This window comes from Lissotriton helveticus, chromosome 8 (genome assembly GCF_964261635.1).
Source record: "Lissotriton helveticus chromosome 8, aLisHel1.1, whole genome shotgun sequence".
NCBI classification, from domain to species: domain Eukaryota; kingdom Metazoa; phylum Chordata; class Amphibia; order Caudata; family Salamandridae; genus Lissotriton; species Lissotriton helveticus.
The window spans coordinates 191,015,733-191,034,808 of record NC_136069.1 but is presented as its reverse complement, the minus strand read 5'-3'; the positions used below and the strand labels follow the sequence as shown (position 1 = coordinate 191,034,808).

Here is a 19,076-nt window from a genome sequence, read left to right as displayed (position 1 = left end):
TTAATTGGGGAAAATAAAAAAATTCTAACATTAACAAACGCTGAGGTGTGAGTGTGCGGTGACTTCCGGGTGCCCTGGAGACCTAAATATCTGGGTATCCATATTTCTAAGGATATTTAATGCAAGGAATGGGAGAGCCATTGCCTGCCACTCAACAAACTGGTGGTACAGGTGGACTGGATTGCTGTTGTTTTGATGGAATGCATTGCCATTGTGAAAATACATTGACAATTGTTCACCTCGGTGAAGAACCTAATACTGAAATTAGCTGGGTATGGCTGCAGGTCAGAATTTGAAGGGAAGTGCTCATGTCACTTGTGGAACGGAGAAAGGAGTTGGTTGCCCAACACCTTTGAGCTATATATTACTTAGCAGCTCATGTCCAATATGCTGTTCTATAGCTACACCCCTCTCAGTAATTACATCTGAGGGTAGTGGGGAGGTTCCCTGAAGACAGTGCTCAACACAGGGCTGACTGAGAGAAGAGCAGTAATGCTCACAGTACACACTATATGGGAGGCTTGGAAGAGCTTGCCGCACCTGGTAGAAAGTAACTCTTATGAAAGCAATATATAAACATAATGGATCTGTTTCCAGAAGGACAGTTGATTAACTTTGGTGGGATTTCCACATGCATTGCTGCTGTACTTTAAGCTCCGACAGGCTGCCATGGCAGTTGTTCCCAACAGTGCCGGTGAACATCTGGTTCTAACTGAGCATTATGAGGGAGACCACCAGGCAAGCAGTGTCTTACAACTAGGCCGTTTTGTGTGTGTACAACAGATGGGACTTTCAGAATCTAGGGATAGATGGGAGGGAGATTCTGGAAAAATTCAGTCTGACTGCTGGTCCAATTTATTCATGCATTTTTATTTGGCGTGGATTTTACCCAAATGTCCTATTCAATAGACAAGGATTGTCACGTAAGGTCCAAGATTACAAAGTAACTATTACCCAAGGCACCAATTTACAAGAGTATAATTTACAGCGTTACCATTGTTCCCTTAACAATAAAAGATAATTCTACAAAGTCCAAAATTAAAATGGCAGATAGTTAAGAAAGGCACAGAATTGCTACTGTTCAGAGAAATAGGTAGTGCAGTAAACCAGATGGTCAGAGGTGGATCCATAGAAGTGAAGGAGCATGTTCCCCAAAATGAGAAGCTAGGATTTCATTAGCTTAAATTCCTCTGAAGGAGAAGGGCTTCCAGCTCCATTTTGGAAACCACCCGCAAAGAGGTAGTGCATAGTTTTTTGGGGGTAGGGATTTCCAAATTCTGAATATGCTTTCTGAGAAGGACTGTGCCTGAGTCGGTCTTTAGAGATCGGAGGTTCAAGAGTCGGTCTTTAGAGATAGGAGGTTCAAGCAGAGGAGCTACAACATTTTGCAATGGTTTATTGCCATCAGAGAATTTAGGTTTGTCTGCCAAGTAACTGGGAGTGGGTGAGTGTAAGGCCCTGTGCAGTCTTGTAAATCGACCTGGCTTCATGGGTAACCAGCAGTCTTGTATGGTAAATGGACCTGGCTTCCAATGGGTAACACACTGAGAGTGATCATCCTAGTTGAAATGTAATTGTTTTTGGCCACAAGGACGAAGTTTACAACCTAATGGGGAATTGATTTCAATGGGATGGGAGAGTTACAATACTCAATTTTGGAGGGCACCAGTGATTGAATAAGAGATTTCAAGTCCCGCTCTGGAATGTAACGGTAGGTCCCCCAGAAAAGACTGATATCTCACCTTTCTAGCCATAGTGTTGATTTGTGAATGGAAGCTGTCTTTTAACTAGAATGACCCTTAATGATGTGGCACTGCCAACAATGATGGGTTTGCTGATAAGGATGTTGAGTGAGTTAATCCATGATTTTATTGAAGTGTTGACTACAAACAGGAAAGAAGGAGGAATTTAGTTTTGGCAGTTGAGCATTCCGAGCGCTTCAGTCTTTGGCATGGTTATGGAGTGCTATAAATAGTGCAGCCGGACCACCCAGAACACATTTTATGCATTGCAAGCTATGGAAAGTGCTATATAAATACCATTAAAACAAAGTAACATGTTTTGGATTACAAACTGGACCACCCTTTATTTTATTTGACAGAAATGGGCATAAATTGGCAGTATCACAGTTCATATAAAATGTCCTTCTTATTGATTTTGAATTTAAATTGCTTCCTGCTAAAGCTAGTTGATTATACTCCATCCATGGATATCTTTAGTAAAATATTTTAAGCAGGGTAATGTTTTTTTTTTTTTACAGTTGAGAAAAGCTTCTGATTTCTGTAGTCCTCTTAAAATGTTATTTCTTTAATGGAATAATACTGCAAATGCTTTCAACAACATTTTTTATTTGCAGAGGGCACTTGGAAGATGTATATGATATCTGTTGGACATTGGATGGGAACTATATGGCATCTGCCTCCGTTGACAATACCGCCATCATGTGGGATGTTAATAAAGGTAATTAGATTTTTTGTTCATTACTTGTTATCTAGGTGCTTCTAAATATCCATTCTCTCTGCTGGGCCATAAGCCCCCCATTTGGTTCTCTCACCAATAACAGTATAAATTATAAGCAGGTGTTGATGCAGGGATGTCTTTGTGAATGTGGCTGATGAAGCTAGTTTATCGTACCAGGTATTTTAATGGAACTTTTTTTAAATGAATTAATCTTTATTTCTAGTGCACTGTACAGATGTTTGGTTGCTTACCTTTCCTAAAATTGATTATGGACTTGGTCTCTGCTGTTTGTCTTTGAAATAAGTAGGGCACCAGGCTGCAGTTCAGAGTTTATCCACTCTTTTATAAAGCTCTAATTATGTACAATAATCTTAGACTAGTTCCATGCGGCGCTTAATGGAGGACTCCCAGTGGTTTCCCAAAAGGCACGTGCCATGCTTTTGTCCCTCATATTTCTCTGACTGGAAACACTGGGGACCTGAGTACTCCAGGGAAAAAGATGGAGGCCAGCAGATGTTTAAGAGTGTGAAGGGAGAAATTCTAAATTATTACCAAAGCTATTCAGAGTTTTCTTCGGATGGATACTGTAACCTGGGTAGATTCTTTCTTTAGTAAATTTCCCCAGCAACGCCCCCTGAATTTGGATAGGAGGAGTATGAATTAATACTTTGCTGGACTGCAGATCTTCTGAACAATGTCTCTGCCTGTTGTAACGGCCCATTTTCCCTATTGCATCCTTTCTGCCTTTTCTACTTTTCCTGGCACTCTCCTCTTCTCCCATATCTTGGTTCGTTCCTCCTGACTAAAGTAGAATGTTGGAGAATATTGAAAGTTGTCATTAGGACCTTTCCTGTGAGGGACGACTGGGATGGGTCCTCAAGGTTAATTGATAATAAAGGAAGATAGTTTACCTCATCTGGGATTTCAGTGCCATCTTTGTAGCACTATAGATGAGCAACAATCCTCTTTTCTAGCCTGTGCAGGGGACCACTATAGACCAATGCCTCTGTTCAGGGAATATTGGATATTTCGTTTATTGTCTCGGGTACCCTGAAGTCTTTTGCTCCTTTCCCTGTGAACCCTGTAGGAGTTGGATGTGCTGCCCCATATGAATTGTGAGCCCTGTACGCCCTTGCACTTTTAAGGTCCTTCCCTAAGGCTGCGAGGAGCGCTTGGGAGCACTAAGACTGCCCTCCTGTTTCAACTTTATATATTCAGGCTACTTCTCTGATCACGACACCCATATCCTCTTATTCTTTCACACTCCGTAAACTGACTTCCTCATAAGGCAGCTCCTGGGGCTCTGGCTATTTCTCTATTGGGCACGTTGGTTGTTTAAGTATCTAAGATGAATCCTGCCCCTGTAATGGGATCCCGTTGGCAGTAGACTTCTGTCTGCAGGCTAATGTTGTCCAGCATACTGCGCAGCCTTCTCGTACTTTTCTGTGCATTTTTGCAGTGCTGTTGGGAACAAAGGCTACTTCAGTGTTTGCCTTTTTCCCATGGCCTCTGAAAAGTACATAAAGGGTATTTCAACAGGAATCTGTTCTCCTCTGCTCACACCAGAGTTTCGAATTCTTAATCCCCAATCTTGTATTTTCTTATTGAGCTGTTTCTTGCAATATGTGGTTGGTGTATGGTTGGTTCTTACAACAGAAACTGCAGCTCTTTTAATACAGGATCCTGTTAATGCTCAGCTTAACTTGCTGTAAAAGCTGGCGTTTTAAGGACATAAGGAGTTAGAAAATCAGTAACCTTCCACTACCCTCTCGTTTTCACTGATTTGAGGAATGATAAACCATTGGCACACCCCTCTGAAATTACCCATATTGCCTTGTTCAGGTAGAAGTTAGTATCTGCTGCACTTATATTGCTGATTTTGTGTCGTCTCCTGACGTGATAAATCTATCATGGTACCCTGCCCCTTGCATGTGTTCGTACTGAGGCTATGACTGGGAATATGTTTACAACACAGTGCCCTTGTATGACCTTGTGAGCTGCACAGTGGGTTTCTAACGGAGTTGACAGTCAGTAGCAGGAAAATAAGTAGGTTGAAGCACAAAATCTGAAAGAAACAGGTTAGTATTAGATTCCTTACCTTAGAATATCCCCAGGCGTCAGACTGGATCCGGTAACTTATGCGTAGCAGTACCCTTGTGCGTCAGTAGGCGTCATCTGCGGCTCCGCGTCCGTCGTCGTCGGCGCCGGCATGACGTCGCCGGAGTACTTAGATGCCGCCTTTGCGCTGACGTCAGTTCTTCTTTTTTCCGCGCCAGCAAGCGCCGATCCGAAAAAAGTTGTACCCTAGTCCATTTTTGGCAAACTTTTTCGATCCTTTTTGATCATCTTTCGAGTCTCTAACGACAGTGCCGGTAGGGATGCCCAGGTTCAAACCCTGCATCGATTGCAACCGACTGATGTTGGTTACCGACCCGCATCGCTGGTGTCTTCACTGTCTGAGCTCAGACCACGACGACAAGTCCTGCTCCGACTGCCGGGCCCTGATGTCTAAAGCTAGGCGGGAGCGGTCCCGCAAGCGACTCGAGCTCCTGCAGTCAGCCCCGCGCCGCTCGAGGTCCTGGTCCGGAAGGAGGTCGCGGGGCCGGAGTCACCACAGTTCCGGGAGTTGTCACCAGTCTTCGGGCTCGAAGTCCTCCGGTAAGAGGAACAAGAAGTCGAAGAGACGCCATCGCGCGACGCGGCTGGGGATTTTGGGCGACACCGCCGGAGCCGCAGGCGTCACGGCCTGCTCCATACCCGCCGGTCCCTGGGCAGCACCCGACGCCCGAGGAGATCAAGGCCTTCCTCTCGGCCATGAGGTCGCTCACTCCTCTGTTGGGTTGCGCAGCGCCTTCGGGCCAAGCAACCCCGACTGGGTCCCCCAGCCCCGACTCGGTCCCCCAGCGGACCGGGTGCTTCGGCCCCGGTGCCGTCGGGTGCTTCGGCCCCGGTGCCGTCGGGTGCTTCGGCTCCGACGCCATCGGCGACTTGGGTCCCGACGCCGCAGGGCCGAGCCGGATCCGGGTCGCCGGCGCCGGCCCCCAGGGTGTCGCCCCGGGCGCCATCCCAGGACGACGCCGTACCCGGTCCTGCCCTCGATTCGGGTCCGGCCTCGTAGCGGCGCCGCTCTCGACGCTGATGGGAGAATTCTACTTCTACGACCCGGCCCCATCTTTGGAACCTGAGTATCAGGCGATGGGTGACTAGGGTGATTGGGAGGGGTCCGAGGACCCTCTGACACGGGAGTGTCAGTCTTTTCAGGACTGGACAGGTGAGCTTGGGGAGGCCAGTGGTCTGGACACCTCGCCCGACACTGGTTTTGTCTCCCCTTCTACCGTGGCTACAGAGGAGGGGGCTGCCCATAGTGTGGTGCGGGCTGCCAAGGCCTTGGGCCTTGAGCTCCCTGTCGCGGCCGTGAGGACTAACCTCTTCACAGAGGTCCTTAAACCGCAGACAAGCTCGGCCGAGCCTCTGCTGCCTTTTAATGAGGCCTTGTCGGACGTTCTTCTGGGCACTTGGTCCAAGCCCGCTACAGGTCAGCCTGTAGATAGGAACGTGGCCAGGTGCCACCGCCCGGCTCTGGGCGACCCTTGCTTCCTGTCCACCCACCCCACTCCCGAGAGCCTGGTTATCCAGGCCTCTAACTCCCAGACCGCATTCCCGGGGCTCCCCCTGATCGGGAATCCAAGAGGTATGAGCAATACGGGAAGAGGGTATTCTCCTCACTGAGTTTGGGATTGCGGTCAGTCAACACCGCATGCCTCTTGGGCCGTTACACCCACTCTGTGGGACACGGTCACGGACGTGCTGCCACAATGTCCGGAGGAGGCCCGAACTAAACTCGCCCAAGCCCTTGCGGAAGGTCGAGATGTGGCACGGTATGCCATCCGGTGTGGGCTGGATAGCATTGACTCACTGGGCAGAGCGATGGCAACGACGGTGGCGATTCGTCGCCACGCCTGGTTGAGGTCCGCCAACTTTTCGGCTGATGGCCAAAACACCCTTATGGACATGCCGTTTGATGGCCGTCGCCTCTTTGGCGACAAGGCAGACCATGCGCTTGAGCGCTTTAAGGACTCCAGGGCTACGGCCAAGTCCTTGGGCCTCTCGGCCCGCGCCAGCAAACTGCTGCCTTTCGCTCCTTTCGTGTCCAAGGAAGGGGCGCCCCCACACGTCCTGCCAGCCACGGGCCGCAGACTACCATCCAGCGCAGTGGCGGATGTGGGAACCGCCGTGGCGGCGGTCGGGGACAACGGCGAGGCCAGTCCACACCTACCCCTGCAGCATCCGCCTAAAAACCCTGCTAGTCCGTGCTTTCAGGCCCATGTGACGCCAGTGGGGGGCAGGGTCCGCCATCACCACCACCACTTGCGCACTGTCACATCGTACAGGTGGGTGCTGCAAATCATCCGAAGGGGCTACTCCCTCCCCTTCGAGGCGTCCCCTCCAGCCATACCACCGCGTGTCGGGGGATCACTTGCAACTTCTACAAGAGGAAGTTATGGCCCTCTTGGCCAGGGGGCCATCGAGCGCGTTCCTAGGCCAGAAGTAGAGTGTGGTTGTTACTCCCACTACTTTCTGGTACCCAAGAAGGGCAAAGGGGGCCTATGCCCTGTCTTGGACCTACGGAATGGCAACGGCTTCCTCTTGAAGGAGAAGTTCAAGATGCTGACATTGGCTCAGGTTTTAGCTGCCCTAGACCCTGGAGACTGGATGGTAGCGTTGGACTTGCAGGACTCTTATTTTCACATCCCCGTCCTGCCGGCCCACCGGCGTTACCTGCGGTTCACGGTAGGCCACAAGCACTTTCAGTTTACCTTGCTCCCCTTCGGCCTTACGAGCGCCCCACGGGTGTTCACGAAAGTGATGGCGGTGGTCGCAGCACATCTGCGCAGGTTACGGGTTTCAGTCTTCCCCTACCTCGACGACTGGTTGTTGAAGGCGGACTCGCCCCAGACAGTCGTCAGCCACCTCCAGACTACGGCCGACCTCCTGCACCTGCTGGGGTTCTCCATCAATGTGCCGAAGTCACACCTGTGTCCGTCTCTGAAGCTCCTCTTCATCGGAGCAGTTCTAGACTCGGCGCAGTTTCGGGTTTATCCTCCCGAACAGCGGGTTCGGGATATTCAGGCTCTGATTCCGATCTTTCAGCCGTTATCCCGAGTCTCGGTCAGGTTGACGCTGCGGCTTCTGGGGCTGATGGCCTCCTGCATCCTTCTGGTGCATCACGTCCGGTGGCGGATGCAGGCTCTGCAGTGGGACCTGAAGTTTCAGTGGGCCCAGCATCAGGGCAACTTGTCCGACCATGTCTTGATCTCGGAGGGCACTGCAAACTAGTTGCAGTGGTGGCTCACGGACCGCGATTGGGTCAGCGGCAGATCCCTACCCCAACCGGAGCACGTAGTTGTGACGGACACGTCCCTCCAGGGCTGGGGGGGGGGGCCACATGGGAGAGGCGGAGATCAGAGGCCTCTGGTCTCCTGTGGAGTCCCAGCTCCATATCAACCTTCTGGAGCTGCGGGCGATCCGGCTTGCACTGAAGGCATTCCTCCCCTCTGTCCGGGGGAGTGTAGTGCAGGTGTTCACGGACAACACCACCGCCATGTGGTACTGCAACAAACAGGGCGGGGTGGGGTCGTGGACCCTATGCCAGGAGGCTCTGCGCCTCTGGCAGTGGCTGGAACATCAGGGCGTGACCCTGGTGGTTCAACACCTGGTAGGTTCACTGAACCCCAGGGCGGACAAACTCCGCCCTCGGTGCATGATGGATCACGAATGGCGTCTGAACTCGGACGTGGCGCAAGGCCTCTTTCAGCAGTGGGGAGAGCCTTGGTTAGATCTATTCGCCACAGAAGAGAACGCGCAATGTCATCAGTTCTGCGCGTTGGAAATTCCAAGGCGGCACTCGCTCGGAGACGCTTTTCGTCGCGAGTGGAGCTGTGGTCTGTTGTACGCCTTTCCGCCTATACCACTTCTGCCCAGAGTGCTGAAGATCAGGCGCGACCGGGCCCAAGTTATCCTTGTGGCTCCGGACTGGGCACGAAGGTATTGGTATCCAGAGCTACTCAGCATGCCTGTCGATCCCCCGATTCGTCTGCCTCTTCAGGAGGACCTTCTGTCGCAGCAGCAGGGGACGGTCCTCCACCCGAACCTGTCCAGTCTCCACCTCCATGCTTGGAGATTGAGCGGCGACAGTTGAGGCCATTTGACTTGCCTCCTGAAGTTTGTAATGTGATTCTGGCAGCCAGGCGTCCCTCCACAAAGTCGGTATACGACTGCAGGTGGCAGCCAGGCGTCCCTCCACAAAGTCGGTATACGCCTGCAGGTGGCAGCCAGGCGTCCCTCCACAAAGTCGGTATACGCCTGCAGGTGGAACAGATTTGTGGCATGGTGCACAGCAAAGGCTGTGGATCCATTCTCTGCCCCCCTTTCTGAGGTTCTCCTCTTCCTTCTTTCTCTTGCCCAACAGGGCTCTGCTCTGGGCACTATCAAGGGCTACCTTTCTGCCCTTTCCGCCTTCCTGAGGCTACCTGATCAGCCTTCTTTGTTCAAGTCTCCGATTGTTAACAGATTCTTGAAGGTCATCACTCGCATCTTTCCCCCTGTTCCTTTCGTGATGCCCCAGTGGGACTTGAACCTGGTTCTAACTTACCTGATGTGCGCTCCTTTTGAGCCGCTTCATAACTGTCCTCTCAGTCTTCTTAAACTTAAGACTGCTTTCCTGGTTGCCATCACCTCTGCCAGGAGAGTGAGTGAGCTCCAGGCTCTTTCTTCTAATCTTCCTTTTCTTTCTGTCCATCCGGACAAGGTTGTGTTGCGGACAAGACCCTCTTTCCTGCCCAAGGTAGTCACAGCCTTCCACATCGGGCAGTCCATCACCATGCCCACCTTCTTTCCGCCTCCGCATCCCTCTAAAGAGGAAGAGCGGCTCCACCGTCTGGACCCAAAACATGCGCTGTCATACTATCTGGATCGCACACGCCAGTTCCGGGTGGACGACCAACTCTTTGTTGGTTACGTGGGCGCTAAGAAGGGTCGGGCGGTGCACAAACGGACCATCTCTTGGTGGGTTGTGTTGTGCATCAAGGCATGCTACTCTTTGGCTAAGAAGGAGCCTCCTGTTGGGCTGAGGGCCCATTCCACTCGGGCCACGGCGGCTACTACTGCCCTGGGCCGGGGAGTGCCCTTGCAGATATATGTCAGGCAGCTACGTGGGCCTCGCTGCACACGTTCGCAAGACCCTACTGCCTGGACAGCCAAGTCCGGAGGGATGGCTTCTTTGGCCGTTCCGTCCTCCAGGACTTTCTGGTGTGATTATTGGTTCGCAGACCCACCACCGGGGTTGGTATTGCTGGGGTATCTATTCTAAGGTAAGGAATCTAATACTAACCGGTTTCTTTCAGATGCACAAGTTACTTACCTTCGGTAACGATATGTCTGTAAGAAACAGTAGTTAGTATTAGATTCCTTACCGCCCCACCCATCCTCCCCGTTCTGCGAACCAATATCTAGGGTTAAGGTCATCCCCTTTCAGGGCCCAAGTTTCATGGCACCAGTGTTGGTTTTTATCATGGCTCTGCGTTTCTGGCGCCGATAAGCTGTGTATAAGAACTGACGTCAGCGCGCGAGGGCGGCGTCTAAGTACTCCGGCGACATCATCCCGGCGCCAAGGACGCCGGCGACGGACGCGGAGCCGCAGATGACGCCTACCGACGCGCAAGGGTACTGCTACGCAAAAGTTTCCGGATCCAGTCTGATGCCTGGGGATATTCTAAGGTAAGGAGTCTAATACTAACTACTGTTTCTTACAGATATATCGTTACCGAAGGTAAGTAACTTGTGCGTCAAGGATGGAGCATAATTGGAAGCCACTACTAATAGTCACTGCTTCAGTTGTCACTACTTTCCTAACCAGGGCTATAATGATATGTAGCACAGCGAAACCGGTTTCTGGACTGAATTCCATCACTGAATAATGGTAGCACATTAAAAAACACAAATCATCATATTGTCTTGAGCTTTCACTATGTTAGCAAGCACAAGAAATCCTCCTCTAGCCTCCATCTTCCCACTACTCATATGTTGGGAAATGATTCCCCCCTTGACTGCTAGGCTCGGGAGGTAAAACAGATGATGCTGTTTTTGGCTGATTCCCTTAGCCCTGCTCTAAATTTGCCTACTCCGGGTACTCAAACATATTAAATATTAGGGTCTCGCCATCCAGCAGTCCTTAACAATACTCCCAGGCCTCATCAGCCAACTGCAGGCTGCCCAGAATATCGTCTGTGTTGGTGTGCGGCATGATGTGCATGCTTTTCATCTTGCTTTCGCAGCCGGCAGCCTCCCTTGTCAGTAAAGGGCTGAAGAACTGGACCATACTGCATAGTTCAGGGATGTCCAAGCTTTTTTTTTTGCAATAGGACAAATGTTATGTTCTATGAAAAAGCTCCTGAGCTATCAATATTTTTAGTGATGCAATAGATCCACATAATACAAGATTACATTAGTGGCCATCAAGTGCAAGTTTACCAGCAGTTTTTACCTCAGTGCATCAGGCATGGTTCCCAGCACTAATGTAAATATGCATTTTGAATATATGATGATACAACGAATTCCGTTGCAACGCATGCCTTTACCACGCATGCGTTACAACGGAATTAGTTTACCACGGATAAACTTTTCCTCTAATAATTGCGTGGTGACGTCATACGTCGTTAAGAGATAACGGCATTTTTTTCCGATTTCTCTTAAACGACGCTGACGCCGACGTGACATATGGTGAGTTGTTTTATTTGGGGGGGAGACCCCCCCAAGCCCCCCTTTTTTCTTTTTACCTTTACCACATATGCCTTTACTACAAACATCGTAGTAAAGGTATGCGTGGTAAAGGCATTAGTGGTAACCACGCATGCGTTGTACTGCATGCGTGGTTAAAGATTTCGGGGAAACGGCTTCGTTGTAAAGGCAGTTTCCCATGCATTTTAAATGTGGAATGCCTTAACATCACAATCTTAGCTGCAATGCTCCTAGCTCCACGTTAATAAAACAAGTAATCGGTCTCCCCAATACTTTTTTTGTTTTTGTTTTACTGTAACATCAGTTTTAAATGGAATTTGGAAATTCAACCCTTTGCGCCCACTTTGCACGCCCCCAGGGCAATTTGGTATTACAGAAGGGGCCGCAGACGCCTGTGCATCCCCATCTGTAATACCGGTAGCTTCAGGACAGGTGGCCCCATGCAAATGAGGTAATTCCTTTGCCTCTGCGCCAGTACCGTATGAGACACGGGCACAGAGGCAAAGAAGCTGTCAGGATGCGCATTGTCAGTGCGCCTCCTGATGGCAGCCCTCTTGAGCGGGGAAAGGAAGTCCCATGGACTCCCCAAACATCCCCTAGCATGCGGGTGCAGACACTCACTTCATCCACCTGCAAGGGGATCTCTAATCCCCCTTAAAAGTGCAGGTAGGTTGCCGCCTACAAAGTGAAACACGAGCGGCTTCAAAGCAGCTGCTCTGTTTTTCACATGTGTGCTAACCCCCAGGACAGTCGTTCATAGCTGCCCTGGGGGCAGCACATTCACCGAATGCTGCACATTTTCTTTGTTTGCGCCCGGGCACCTTTTAAAAGAAGCACCCATCGCAAAAACAAGGGAAATACGCTGTATGTATGATAGGGTGCACTTTTCTTGTGTGCACCAAGGGCCTATCGTAGAATCCGCTGCCCTCAAGGCTAACCCTAAGGAACACAAAATTAGGCGCGCTATCCTGGGCACTATCAGTCGTATTGAGACAGACTGCAAGTAGCCATCGCGCTACTCTCCCCGGGCATTGTCCTGGTCTGCCATACCTGCCAAACAGCTTCATCAGGGGCCTTTACTTATCCCTCTGCGGCCCACTCCACCTAAGGTACATACTCTGAAATCCTGCTTTTGAGCTGGTACCATTGCCACCAATCGCACCACTCACAGGGTGTACCCGGCCGGGTCCACTGTAAGTTATTTTATCCTCATTATTTCACGCATGGTTGGCACTCTTCAATAAGCAATTGAGCCCGCATTACCCAGATGTCCCACATCCCCCCCAGTCCTGACTAGACCCATCATCCTCTTCCGGGTCGAAACGCCGTCTACGCTATATGGAAATGAACCATACAAACAGTGCCTATGATTGTAGATAGTCACTGTAACATTTGTGGTTATAATTTCTTTAATGGTCGTTTTTCCCTTTCCCTTGTAAAATATCCCCTGCAGAAACCTTGTATATATCTCACTTGTTGTCACTCGACTGTATTTTCATGTATTTTTTCGGTTCTCACAATACACTTGGGGCACTTGTGCACTTTTAAAACACTGTTTACAAAAGTAGATATCTATCTCTGATACGATACAATACTAATGATGATATGAAATTTGGTGTTATGAGCCTTGGTTTTCCCTCCAACATCCCCCCAAAACCCTCGGTGTTAGTTGATACTATGTTTTGTATTGATTATTGATCATACATTTAATGCGCCACTGGAACCACTGTTTTTGATATATAGTAAGCACCCTGGTTCCGTAGTGAGTAGGGTTCCCTTGTTTTCCTTGTGGCCCTCAAGGCTGCCACAAATGCGCGCTTCCCCCGGGGCAGCACATTTAAGAGAAATAACGGGCAGCTGTTTAAAAGCAGCTTTGTCTTTCTCTGTGTAGGTGGCAATCCGCCTGTATTTTAAATAGGGATCTAAGATGCCCATGCAGGTGGGTACAGTGAGTGACTGTATCTGCCTGCAAGGGGATCTGTGGGCAGCGGGGTGGGTGGTTTATAGGACGCCTTTGCCCCCCCTCCAGAGGGCTTATTGACAGAGCGCCTCCTGAAAGCTTCTTTGCCTCTGCCCCCGCATATATAATGCTGCGCAGAGGCTGAGGGATTCCACCATTAGCGTGAGGCCACACTCCAATGCAAATGAGGGAATGCCCTTTTGAAAAAAAACGCTGGCGCTACGTGTGTGCTACAGCTTTCAGTATTCCAGAAGGGGCAGCACAAGCGTTTGCGTCCCCTTCTGTAATATGTCCCGCAGGTATACAAAGTGGGCACACATGCCTGTTGCACCACTGGGGCATGTCTTGTAATAAGGCCCTTAGTCTTCCTTTTCCCCTCTTTCTTTTCCTATTCACTCTTCAATTTTCACTTGGGCAGAAGTCTCTGAATAGTCTCATGTTGCTAGAGGACTGCACTTTACTAACCATAATGGTCTTTCAAATCTCTTTGATAAGGTAGAACCTCCGCACATACAAGGCTCCTGAAAAATCTTCAAAGTCCACTATTTGGGGATGAAAATAATTCAAGTTCAGTCTCCTCTCTTAATAATTTATTTATTTATTGTAGAGTTTTGTATAGCGCTAGCCAGACCCGAGGGTATCGGAGCGCTTCACAACAGGGGTTAAAGCAGCATCAATAGGAGGATATACATACATTGATTAAAGGCATAAGAGGAGGTCTTAAGTGGTTAGAAATAAATACAGGTCAAGGAGCCACCAAGTCACAATAATGAGCATATGCCAGGAGGTAAAGAGGTAAACGTTTTGGTGAGGTGGTGATTCTGACCAGTCGAGTGCAGGATAGGGCTTTTCAGCCGAGATTAACCGTTCGGGCGAGACCGGTTAAGGAAGTAGTCTTTGAGTTGTCTTTTGAATTGTAAGGAGAGAGTAGTTCTGATATGGACTGGAATGGAGTTCCACATTTTGGGGGCATTTCCAGAGAAGGATCGTGACGCGGTTTTTTGTCTGCGGATTTTCGGTGGGATGAGGAGTAGAGTGTTGGAGCTTCTAAGGCAGCTTATCTGGCCTGCCCTCTCGAGTTTGACAGCCAAGTAGGCTGGTTTTCTTGTGTGGAGGGCTTTGTGAGTGAATGGCTCTGAAAAACTAAATTCTCAAACGCTGGGATTTAGAGGAGGGTACTTGAGAAGCTTACCAAAACGTTCTATACTCCAAGGTGTTCTTTTTGCTAGGTTTGACAGATAAGTTTACTTCTCAGTTCACTGTCTCCCCCTCCCTACCCTGACCCTTTCAGGACTATGAAAAGGTTCTGGAACCCCCGCTGGGAACAGACCATTTTAAGACTGTTTACAGAGCAAATCCAGCATCCACCAGAAGTGATTCTCTTTTATGAATTTGCATTGTATAATGTACTTTTCTTTTACATTACAGGGCAAAAAGTTTCGATATTTAATGAACACAAGAGCTACGTGCAGGGTGTTACTTGGGACCCCCTGGGCCACTACATAGCTACTCTTAGCTGTGATAGGTAAGCGCTCATTCACTAATGTTTGTTTGAAAGAACATCTAAAAACTGAAGGTTCGAGGCATGTGGGCTGCTAAATTCATATCTTTGCATTAGATCGCCGCCTAGTGTTTGGTCCGGATGATCGCACATTGTTGTCCTGGAAGAGTCTTCGAAGTATCCTGAGATAGGTGGCTCCTCCCCTGGACTACAGTGCGCATGGGCATCGGCTCCATCCCCAGATTGTTTTTTTCCGCCATTGGGTTCGGATGCGGTCTCGACGTCTCTGTCGGAACCGAGAAAAATAGCTTCTTTAAGGCGAAAAGGCCTTCGTTTCTTTACGTCGGTATTGTTTGCGTACGGTCTCGAGTGCTTCCGTCTCTTTGAGCCGGAATCTGCGGAGTCGAGTTACTCTACGGACATCGGGACCTTCTCATCGCAACACGACCGAAAGTTTTCAACATGGAGCGGAGCCCGTTTAAATACTGTCCCGTCTGTGGGTCCAAATACCCACATATCGATGTGCACCCGGTCTGCAACAAATGCCTGTCGCCAGACCATAACGAGGACAACTGCATGGCCTGCTCCAGATTCAGGTCGAAGAAGACGCTTAAGCTCCGGCGCGCGGTGCGCCTTGAAGCCAGACAAGCGGCCCCAGCTCCAGATAACATCTTCGGCGACCAGGACGAAGAGGGCCTAAGCCGTCATCTTGAGATCTCCCCGCCCGAGACGGAGGTCGAGGCAGATCCGGAAGACGACGACGGAGTCGTAGATCACGGAGTCGTAGATCAAGGCCTTGAATACGTCGACGAGGTAGGGGACGTCGAAGAAGTTTATGGGGCCGCGGAAGATAGCTCAGGGGATGAGCTATGCCCCGAAAGTTACGAGGATCAGGCTCGGGTCACGGGATCGCCACTCAGCCTTACCCAAGACCCTGCACCGTAAGCCACGGCCCGCCTTCAGGCCCGGCCACGGACACCCTTGCTACGCAGCCCATATCGAAACCGAAACTGAAACCATCGGTATCGACGACGCCTAAAATGGCCGACCCGAAAACGAAACCGAAACTTACGGATTCGAGTGCATCTAAGATGGCGGCCGCTCCAACAAAAACGCCAAAGCCTGCTACCTCATCGACTCCGTCGACCTCCGGTCTCCAGAAGTCGAAGAAAACTGTCGATTCGACAGTGCCGAAGGCGTCAACGGAGGAGGCATCCTCTAAGAAGGTCGCCCGGCATGGCTCGACCAGGGAAACGCCGTCGAAGTCCAAAAAAGTCGGTGACCAGTCTGCAGTGCCTACGGAACCTGCAAAACAGCACGGATCGAAGAGCGGAGGCTCAACACATCGGTCCAAGGACTCTGTGTCGGCGGCTGCAGCATCAACGGCTAAGACTACGAAGGGCCTACAAGCCGTCGAAAGCGGAGGCAAAGTGAAGGCCTCGTCGGCGCCAAGTGCTGCTGTGAGTGACGCATCCCTCATCGCCACTTCACTTCAAAGAATTCGGGATAAGGACTCTGCGACGTCGGCTCCAACGCCGTCGCCCCAGAAGCCGATGGACATGCCGTCAAAGCCGGCTGGAAAACTTCTCTTTATTCTGCCGCCAAAAGAGGCGCCAAAGGCCTTTGCGCCCAGAACGGCGCCAAAGACATCGGAATCGTCCACGTCTGCTGGTGTTTTAGGTCGACAACTCGACTCAGGAGACGATTCAGAGCGTTTTATCGACGCTGACACGGGCAAGTTGAGCCTTTACAAAAGAAAGATCACTTCCCAACCAGTGGACTCCTATGTCATTCCACTGAAGAAAAAAAGGCCTGTACAGGACGCTCCAGCCCTGATTGAGCCTATCCAGCCTACTCCTAGAAGGAGTCCAACACCTTCCCCAGACCACTCAGAGGGAGAGGAATATGGACAAGATGACCAGTACACTTTCCCCATCAATGACCCAGATGCACAACAGGATTCCTATGACGACGTGGGTGACCAGGGAATCCAGAATGTGGGACAAGACCCACAGCCTTTCAGTGCACGTGCATCCCCCACAGAAGACTCTGCAGGATTTCATGCACTCATTGAACGGGCAGCTGCTAATTATGATGTGGACATGCATGCTGACCCAGTGGAAGAAGATTTCCTGTTTGACACTTTTTCGGTCTCTGAAAGGACAGTCAAGACACTTCCTATGCTCAAGGGTGTCCTTAAGCATGCTGCAGAAATCTTTAAAGAGCCTACTAGGGCAAGGGTGGTCAATCCACGCATCGAAAAGAAATACAGACCAGCACCTGCGGACCCCGCATACATTCGGGGGCAGCTGCCACTGGACTCTCTTGTGGTCGCAAATGCCAGAAAAAGGGCCAACTCCCAGACGACGGGTGAAGCTCCTCCCCCAGACAAGGAGTCCAAAGTGCTTGAGGCAGGGGGCAAAAGAGTAGCTGCGCAGGCTGCCAATTTCTGGCGTATTGCAAATACACAGGCGCTATTGGCACGTTATGATAGGGCGCATTATGACACCCTAGAACAAGTTTTACAACACCTGCCTCCGCAGTTTCAAGAGGGTACAAAACTGCTTATAGAAGAGGGAAAACTCATCTCCAACGCAGCCATAAAGTGTGCACTTGATGCCGCTGACACAGCAGCTAGGGCTATTAACACTAGCGTCATGCTGAGACGACAAGCGTGGCTACGCATATCAGGGTTTAAACCAGACATTCAAACAACCATACTCAACCAGCCCGTCAATCCTGATGGACTGTTTGGTCCTGATGTTGACACCACCCTCAAAGATTAAAAAAGACAATGAAACGGCTAAGTCTATGGGGGCCCTTCAGTCACAACAGTTCCGGGGCAACACTTTTCGTCGCTCAGGTGCACGTGGAGTCACCCGAGGACAGATGGGTCAACAATCACAGTTCACTAGAGGTGGAGCACAGTCCTCGTACCCCAAGCAGAATAAAGGGGGTTATCGAGGAAACAGCACCAGAGGACGTGACAGAGGAAACAACAACTCCCGTTCCTCTGCCCCAAACAAACAGTGACTCTCTGTCACTGCCCCCCGACCATTTAACACCTGTCGGGGGGAGACTCCAGCAGTTCCTGCCCGTCTGGACAAACATCACCACAGACAGGTGGGTACGGCAACTTGTCCAGTACGGTTATTGTCTAGAGTTAAAGTCCACTCCACCCAACAAGAGCACTTGCACTTATTGCAGCAAGAAGTAGTGGTGATGCTGCAAAAAGGCGCGATCGAGCTCGTGCCAGGGGAGGAGGAAGGCACAGGGGTCTATTCCCTGTACTTCCTTATTCCAAAGAAGGACGGATCTCTCAGACCCATTCTAGATCTGCGTCCCCTCAACCTGTATATACTATCAGAACATTTCCATATGCTTACACTGCAACAGATTCTTCCCTTGCTGAACAAAGGGGACTTCTTGGCAACCTTAGACCTCAAGGATGCTTATTTCCACATACCACTACACCCGTCCCACAGAAAGTATCTCAGGTTCACTATCCAAGGCAGGCATTACCAGTTCAAAGTCCTACCCTTCGGAGTGACCACCGCCCCAAGAGTGTTTACCAAGTGTCTGGCGACGGTAGCGGCGCACCTCAGGAGGCAGAACATCCATGTCTACCCCTACCTAGACGACTGGCTCGTTCAAGCCAAGTCGGAACAACAGTGCGCCGCGGACATGTCGACTACCATTCACCTCCTTCACAATCTGGGCTTCTCGCTGAACTACCCAAAGTCGCACCTTCAACCAGCACATGTGCGGCAGTTTCTGGGCGCGACGATAAATACCCTGACGGCCATGGCTCAGCCAAACAAGGTCAGGATAGACAGCATGCAGTCTCTAATCCAAAGGTTCAGACCACAACACTCTCTTCCAGCGAGAGTATTCATGCAGTTGATTGGCATGATGGCCTCCTGTATCTTCATAGTCCCTCACGCAAGGTTACATATGCGTCCGCTCCAGGAGTGCTTAGCAAATCAGTGGACACAAGCTCAAGGACAATTGACAGACCTAGTGTTGGTTACCAGTCGGGCGTACAACTCTCTGCATTGGTGGAATCCACAAAACCTTTGCAAGGGCCGACTGTTCCAAGAGCCAGTGCCGCAGATTACCCTGACAACGGACGCATCTCTCCAGGGATGGGGAGCTCATCTGCTCACTTACACTGTGCAGGGACTATGGACGACGCAGCAACAGAAGATGCACATCAACTATCTGGAACTGATGGCAATCTTCATGGCGCTCAAGTCCTTCAATGTACATCTGTGCAACAAAGTGGTGTTAGTCCGGACGGACAACATGACAGCGATGTACTACATTCAAAAGCAGGAAGGCACCCACTCGCCGCAGCTG

The 19,076-nt window shown here is 50.4% G+C and overlaps 1 protein-coding gene across 2 annotated transcripts in view; it reads left to right on the top strand.

Moving 5' to 3' along the window:
- CHAF1B (chromatin assembly factor 1 subunit B) overlaps positions 1 to 19,076 on the top strand; it is a 322,331-nt gene that overhangs the window by 160,802 nt on the left and 142,453 nt on the right. For both annotated transcript variants that reach the window (XM_078656876.1, XM_078656877.1), the window contains exons 5-6: positions 2,357 to 2,460; positions 14,645 to 14,741. In XM_078656876.1, coding sequence (XP_078513002.1) covers positions 2,357 to 2,460; positions 14,645 to 14,741 — 201 coding nt within the window. The remainder of the gene's footprint in view (positions 1 to 2,356; positions 2,461 to 14,644; positions 14,742 to 19,076) is intronic.